Source organism: Myotis brandtii, unplaced genomic scaffold, assembly GCF_000412655.1.
Source record: "Myotis brandtii unplaced genomic scaffold, ASM41265v1 scaffold579, whole genome shotgun sequence".
NCBI classification, from domain to species: Eukaryota; Metazoa; Chordata; class Mammalia; order Chiroptera; family Vespertilionidae; genus Myotis; species Myotis brandtii.
Window position 1 is genome coordinate 1,229,151 of NW_005370171.1, and position 7,648 is coordinate 1,236,798.

General features: G+C 58.5%; 1 protein-coding gene across 1 annotated transcript; it reads right to left on the reverse strand.

Annotated features, from left to right (window-relative positions):
- Window positions 1-1,930: 1,930 nt before the first annotated feature.
- Window positions 1,931-4,505, reverse strand: ACTB (actin, beta). The gene is given in 6 exon segments (XM_005878947.2): window positions 1,931-2,665; window positions 2,789-2,970; window positions 3,054-3,388; window positions 3,390-3,481; window positions 3,920-4,159; window positions 4,301-4,505. Coding segments are annotated over 6 exon segments (1,116 nt in total). The 5' UTR covers window positions 4,424-4,505; the 3' UTR covers window positions 1,931-2,521.
- Between the last annotated feature and the right edge of the window lie 3,143 nt (window positions 4,506-7,648).

Genomic DNA, 7,648 nt, shown 5'->3' on the forward strand with positions numbered 1-7,648 from the left:
CCTTGCAGAGGGGGCGCCCCAGCCCACTAAGGGGGTGCGCCTCGGGCAGCCAGAGCTGCCTCGCGGGGGAGCCAGCCCCCCAGAAAGGGAGCGGTCCCCGTCCCGGGAAGCTGCGGGGGAGTTAGAAGGAAAGCCCACCTTCTATCAAACAGAACTTGCGTGTGTCTGGACCCTCGACCCGTCCGGGGAGGCGATGGAGCGAGCAGGCGGCGACCGGACTACCGAGGTGTTAGGGTGAATAAACTCCCGCTTTCTCCCTTCCATTTGTGTCACCTGGGGTCAGCCTCCAGCCTCGACTTCCCACCTGAGAATGTGCGCGAAGCGGCAGGCGGGAGGCGGGAGGCCATGTGCATCCTCTCACTGAGCCGAGCCTGGCCTGGCCGGGTGGTGCTGGGCCTTTGCTCCGGGCCAGACCGCTGACAGCATCGGATGGTCAGCCCGCTGCCGCCTGGGGGGAAAGGAGCAGCGCCTAGAGGACTCGCCAGGTCAGATGTGTCTCAGCTGCACTTCCGGAGGTTTTCAAAGAAGATTGATGGAGCTCCTGCTTGCAAGTCCCCCTCCACTTGTTCCTCCCCGAGGGTGACGGCTGTGTCTCATCCCTAGGCATCTGTCCCGTCAGTCCAGGCGTCTGTCCGAGACAAGCATGCCCAAACTTCCACCTGCTCAAATCGATGTCTCTCTCAAATAAATTTTTAAAAAACTTACTTGTAGCTCCCAGAGCTCAGGCTGTACTATCAACTGATTGGCCCAAAAGAGCTAGAACTGGCCCAGGAGGGACTTCCTGTCACAGACCCTGCTCCCGGGGCCTCTGAGACTTTTGGCTTGGGGGAGCCACAGAAGCATCCTGGGCACTGCTGCCACGTCTGGACCAGCGGCTACAGCCCATGGGGCTGCTGTGGTGTTTGGGGGCCTAGACTAGGAAAACCTGGTGAGCCCAGGGGACCCCGGGCTCCTGTTCGGTTTTGGAAGCCATCACCAGGTCTTAGAACCGTCTCCTCCTCACCAGGGGGAAATGAATGTCCGGATGGGCCAATCTCCACTCCTCCTCTGGAAGAGGACCCAAGGGCCACAGTGCCCCTCCAAGGAGGGGAGCACGCCCTCAGCCTCAAACCTGGATTGATAGGGATCCAGCTGTGCCTCAGGAGAAATGGGGCAAGATCCCTGGCGGCGGGGGGGCTCACCCTCTTTCTCTGCTGGTACCAGCAGCAGTTGCTGGAAGGGGAAGGGCAGGCCAGGCTTGTTTTCTTCAAGAGCAGTGACTTGACTTGGAGCCCTGCAAAGCCCCTTGCTGACCTGCAGCGCAGGAGAAAGGCCCCCTCCAGGATCCCGGCCACTTCCTCCCCTGCAGGGTCCCAGGAGGACTAGGCCGGGACTGCACTTGCCCATGCATAGGAAGGCATCCACCCCACAAGGTAGAATCCTGACACCCCGAGCCATCTCCAACCTTCACCCGTACCCCAGCCCTGGTCACGGTGCTGCCCTGCAGACCCCTAGATAAATCCCCTCTTCAGCTGTCATGGTCACTCCAGATGAGTCCACAGGTTTGTAACCCTGTTCTCAGCCTCAGAGCCACAGAGGGTGTGGCCTAGCAGCCACCACTGCCCCTCCCAAGAGGACACCAAGGTCAGAAAGAGACCTCCTCAGAGGAGGCACAAAGGTACCCACCCAACCCCGAGCCAAGTCCCTGGAACTGAGCCCCTCTTGAAACCCACCTGCACCTCAGAAACCAGCTGGGGACCAGGCCAGGGATTTCCTTTCTAAGTCTAGAGGCCAGGATCCTGAACTCCTTCCTCCCAAGAGCCACCCAACCCAGATGGGTCCAGGCCTGGGTTAGAGCACCTCTCCCTCCCCCCTTAGCAGTAGAGATGGCCTGGCCCCCACCCTTCTCCCAACTGCACCCATTTCCCCAAAATCCATCCACGCCACAAAGTTCCTTTAAGGTGTGCACTTTATTGAACTGGTCTCGTCAGTGTACAGGTAAGCCCTGCTTGGCCGCCTCCACACCTCAACCCACTCCCCGGGGGACCAAAAGCCTTCATACATCTCAAGTTGGGGACAAAAAGGGGGGCCACGATGGCTGGCCATTCAAAATAAAACAAAAAGAACAGGTATTAAGGCGAAGATTAAAAAATTTGGATTACATAATTTACACAAAAGCAATGCAATCACCCTCCCCGTGTGGACTCGGGCGAGGACTGGCCCTCCTTAGGGATTAGTGGGCGGCCTTGGGGCAGGCAAGGGACTTCCTGTAACAATGCATCTCGTATTTGGAATGACTATTAAAAAAAGAACAATGTACAATCAAAGTCCTCGGCCACATTGTAGAACTTTGGGGATGCTCGCTTCAACAGACTGCTGTCACCTTCACCGTTCCAGTTTTTAAATCCTGAGTCAAGCGCCAAAAAAAAAGATCAAAAAAACAAAAACAAAAAAAAAAACAAAGCCATGCCAATCTCATCTCGTTTTCTGCGCAAGTTAGATTTTGTCAAGAAAGGGTGTAACCAACTAAGTAACAGTCCGCCTAGAAGCATTTGCGGTGGACGATGGAGGGGCCGGACTCGTCATACTCCTGCTTGCTGATCCACATCTGCTGGAAGGTGGACAGCGAGGCCAGGATGGAGCCGCCGATCCACACAGAGTACTTGCGCTCAGGGGGCGCGATGATCTGGGGAGACAAGGGGACAGAGTTAGCCTAAGGACCCTGCTGGCGACCACAGGGGCCCACCCCACCAAGGCCAGACTGTGACACTCCCCCGGACCAGGCCAGCTCAGCTGGGCGGACACTCACCTTGATCTTCATCGTGCTGGGAGCCAAAGCAGTGATCTCCTTCTGCATCCTGTCGGCGATGCCTGGGTACATGGTGGTTCCACCAGACAGCACCGTGTTGGCGTACAGGTCCTTACGGATGTCGACGTCACACTTCATGATGGAGTTAAAGGTAGTTTCATGGATGCCACAGGATTCCATACCTGAAGGGAACGAAGGCCGGACTTAGCTTCCAGTGCTGCCACAAGGGTGGCCTTTGTGCGGGGCAGGGAGAGGCCTTACTCACCCAGGAAGGAGGGCTGGAAGAGGGCCTCGGGGCAGCGGAAGCGCTCATTGCCGATGGTGATGACCTGCCCGTCGGGCAGCTCGTAGCTCTTCTCCAGGGAGGAGCTGGAGGCTGCGGTGGCCATCTCCTGCTCGAAGTCCAGGGCGACGTAGCACAGCTTCTCCTTGATGTCACGCACGATTTCCCGCTCGGCCGTGGTGGTGAAGCTGTAGCCACGCTCGGTGAGGATCTTCATGAGGTAGTCGGTCAGGTCCCGGCCAGCCAGGTCCAGACGCAGGATGGCGTGGGGGAGGGCGTAGCCCTCGTAGATGGGCACCGTGTGGGTGACCCCGTCTCATCACGATGCTGGTACGGCCAGAGGCGTACAGGGACAGCACGGCCTGGATGGCCACGTACATGGCGGGGGTGTTGAAGGTCTCGAACATGATCTGTCGGGAGAAACGGGTCATGTCACACTGGGGAAGACACCGGGCAGTCAGGCCAGACCAGAAACATGCAGAGTGTGCAAGGAACACAGGTTAGGTGTGCTAGGGACCCCAGGATGGGGATTCACTTCAGACCTACTGTGCACCTACTGAATACACACTCCCAAGGCCACTTTACATCCGCCTCATTGGCTTTGTCACACGAGCCAGTGTTAGTACCTACACCCACAGACTTTACACTTAAAAACCTAGTCAGAGAAGCAAACACCAGAAAGATTCCATCTGGAGAAAAGCAAATAGAACCTGCAGAATTCCAAAGGAGACTCAGGTCAGAGAAGAAAGTCCTAGGAGAATGGCAGAGAAAGAACCAGTGAGAAAGGGCGTGGCAGAGGGGACAGGAAAGGATGGGGAGCTGCGCAGGGAAGGCCAAGGGCCACCAACCTGGGTCATCTTCTCACGGTTGGCCTTAGGGTTCAGAGGGGCCTCGGTGAGCAGGACAGGGTGCTCCTCGGGGGCCACACGCAGCTCGTTGTAGAAAGTGTGATGCCAGATCTTCTCCATGTCGTCCCAGTTGGTGACGATGCCGTGCTCGATGGGGTACTTCAGGGTCAGGATGCCTCTCTTGCTCTGGGCCTCATCACCCACGTAGGAGTCCTTCTGGCCCATGCCCACCATCACAACCTGCGGAAGGAGCAGCGAGGTGCCCTCAGTGTGGGCCAGATCCCAGCGACCCCCACCCAGAAACCTAAAGGACTCTCGTGGAGGAGCTGGCCCTCACCCTCCGCCCCACCCACCCAATCAGACCCGAGGCTGGCGCCCTACCTGGTGCCGGGGGCGCCCCACGATGGAGGGGAAGACGGCCCTGGGGGCATCGTCCCCGGCGAAGCCGGCTTTGCACATGCCGGAGCCGTTGTCGACCACGAGCGCAGCAATATCGTCATCCATGGCGAGCAGGAGGCAGTGTGAGTCGGCGAAGGCGGACGAGCGGCGAAGTCGAGTGGCCTGTGCAGGCGGCGGACGGTCTCAGCAGTTAGAGTATTTCTTGTGGGCAAAGTATCACTTATTAGAAACAAAAAGTAGGGATGAAGAGCAATTAAAAAATGGGGAAATTGCCTTACACTTAATGTCAAAGGTTTATTCCACCTGCAGCAATACATCAGATATACTTCAAAAATTTTTAAATTCCTACAGATTATTCTGTTCTGTTAATCTTTTGTGCTTTCCTGCTCCACACTGGTTGTATTGCTTTATCTTAAGGAAGGCAGAATTTAAAGATAGCAGAGCCTCGCCACAGACACTGTATTTACTGTATTTTGTTGGCCCATTGTCCTCCCATTGAGGGTGCTTTCCTAGCTCCATCCAGGTGGGCCCTGGGACATGACCTGATTCTCTGGCCAGAGAGATGCTCTCCTGACAGATGCCAAACCAACTGCATTTCATCTCCAAGGAATCTGAATTGGAAGCAAGTGGGGACCAGTGTTTGTTTCAGAGGGCATTCTAAACATGCACAAGGATCATAAAGTGACCTTGTTTCCTATCATCCCTTAAAATATATTCAGATTGCTAACTTGCCTTCTCATGGATGAGGGCAGTAGGGGAGGTGAAGAGTGTAAGGGACAATTCCACGACTTTTCTGGTCACTTTGTGATAAGAAATGCTCCCAAGGCTGTGGTTACAACATGTATCCTGTGTAATAGTCAAGTCTCTGGAAGTAAGTTAAAGTTGGGACTCCTTTTCCCCTGGTCTTGCACTCCTCCCTCTCCCCCACAGCTTTCTGTGTCTCTGATCCCTTCAGAGTCAGAGCAGGAGAGATGATACACAAAGGCACAGGAAAGTCTAGGTGGTCAGAGGTGTCATCAGCAGGGACCCTACTCTCTGGGACTTTTCTGGAATTTTGGAAGACTCGGTGCTGAGCGTCCTCTCCTGAATTTCACTTAGCCCTGGTATATATTTTTATTTCAGCTGGTTGATTTTTATTTAATCAGCATCTAGTATTGTCTTCTAGTAGATCTGATTAGCCCTTCAGGCAGCCCTGTGGATAGCGCCTAAGAGGACCCCATGCACACAGATCATGTCTAAACCATGGAAAGACCTCGTGCGGCCGGTCCCCCTGTGTCCCCCCACCCCGGGACCCTCCGGGTGTGGATGTCACATGTGCATGGAGCTCCCCCGTGGCCCCTGGTTGCTGTGGGTGCTGCTCAAGTTTAAACAGTTGTGGACAAAGGGGTGCTCAGGGAGTCCCCCCCGCCCCCTTGCCAACCTTCGCTCAACTGCCCAGAAAGCCTGGGTGGGGGTGGGGTGGGGCTCTGGCTGGGGATGCTCAGCTGACCAAGTGGGGGGTCATTCTACCCTTAGCCCTGGGGCGAGGAGGATGGTGTGGTCCCGGGAGCGGCGGGCTGGGGAGAGCAGAGAAACTGTTTCCATGGAGCCCGGCCGCCCTCACACCCAGCCAAGGCGTCCTGGGCCTCAGCCACTGCTGGGCGCAGCCGGGGCCCACGTCCATCCTCTGTCATGTAGCCACAGCTGAGCTGCCTCATGGCCCATCTGGAGGTCCCCGAGGGCCGGGGAGGGACACTCAGTGAGCCAGAGAGGAGTTGGGGGCCGCAGGGCCAGTGGCGAAAGGCCAGCTGCCCTGGGAGAAGACCCTCTACCTGCCACTCGCGACTGCCCTGGGTCTCTCCAAACACTTGGCACGACCTGGGTGCCCTGTTCTGGGTGGTTCCCTGCTCTAAATGCTGCCAGTTGGGCAGGCAGAGCCTGTATCCAGATGGCCCACAGTGCTCGGCGCGTGGCAGCCGGAAGCCCAGGGGCCGAGGGACCCCAGGGGCGCAGCTGGCTCAGCCCAGAGGAGTGTACCTCCCCAGAGGTGTGACAGGCCACTCTTCGCCTGGAGGAGAAGGGAAGGCGGCATAGCTGGGCGCTGGGCTGTCCTGCAGCCTGTCCCCAGCTGCCGGGGCTGCGCAGCGTGTAAGAGGTGTTCATTGACTGACCAGTGAGTCCATATATGGATGTGGAATGTGTGTCCAGGGGAGAGGTGGCTTGGTCCGGCCCCATGGAGGAGGCTGGTGGCAGGTCTCTCTGAAGGTTGCCGAGGCCACAGCCAGGTGGAAAGGGTGCCCAGCACCCGCACAGGGGAGCCCACAGGCTCAGAGTCTCAGGCTGGCCTTCCCAGGGAACCTCCGCGAAACTCACTGCAGCGCCCCCGCCCCGCCCCCGCCCCAGCCCTGGGCGAACATTCCCAGCCCATCCCCTCCTGCCTCCTCAGGGCCCGTCTGTCCTCCTTCTGGCCTTGTATCTCTCAGTCAAGGGCGTCTGGCCAGCCACCTTGCGATTCAAGGACTGGGGCGGGGGCCTGGGGGGGGGGCACTTTTTGCTGCCTGTTGATGAGCCTGGAGGGGTGCTGGGCAGGCTAGGACCAGGCCGCAGGAGGAGGGCTGGGAGACCCGAGTGGCTCCAAGGAGCTCCATGGGGTGGAGAACAGGCCTGGTCCCCCAGCAGGACTTGTGCTGCTACCTCCCCTCTTAGCCAGGGGCCCGCCAAGGGGCAGGAGCACCAGGGCCACCAGACCTCAGACGGGAACATTCCCGGCCCGCTGCGGCAGCGGGTCCCTGGTGCTCTCCTATGCATCCTTCACAGCCCAGCCCAGAAAGCCCCTCAGTGGGAGCCTGTTAGCGTCTGCAACTTGTACCCTCCCCCACTTGAGACCCCTGCGCTGGGCTGGCCTGCGTCACTCAGCTCCCCCACCCGCCGCTGCATGTTCAGCCCTGCCTCAGCTCCCCCTCACTGACCCCCACCGCTCTGTGCTGGGGAGGGGGTGTCTCTCTTCCCCTTCTTCCTCTGAAAATGGAGCTTAGGGTCCCTTCTCAGCCAACCTTCCCAGGGACTCCGTCACACCCACCTCCTCCCGCGGCACCCACCCCAGGGCCTGGCTCTGCTGCATGAGTGACCACCTGGGCGTCCTCAGCCCTCAGAGAGGACCCTGGGCAGATGGAGGGGAGGGGGCACCAGCCTGGGTGAGGGGAGGGGCTGAAGAGAAAGAGCAGCTGGAGGAGGAAAAGAGGAAGCGGAGCAGCAGAGGAAGGGGGCGGGGACGGCGGCAGGAAGTGAGCAGGTTCTTCGCTGGGAACTTTGCCCTTGCGGGGCCTGCGGAGCGGCCGCTGGGGGGGCAAA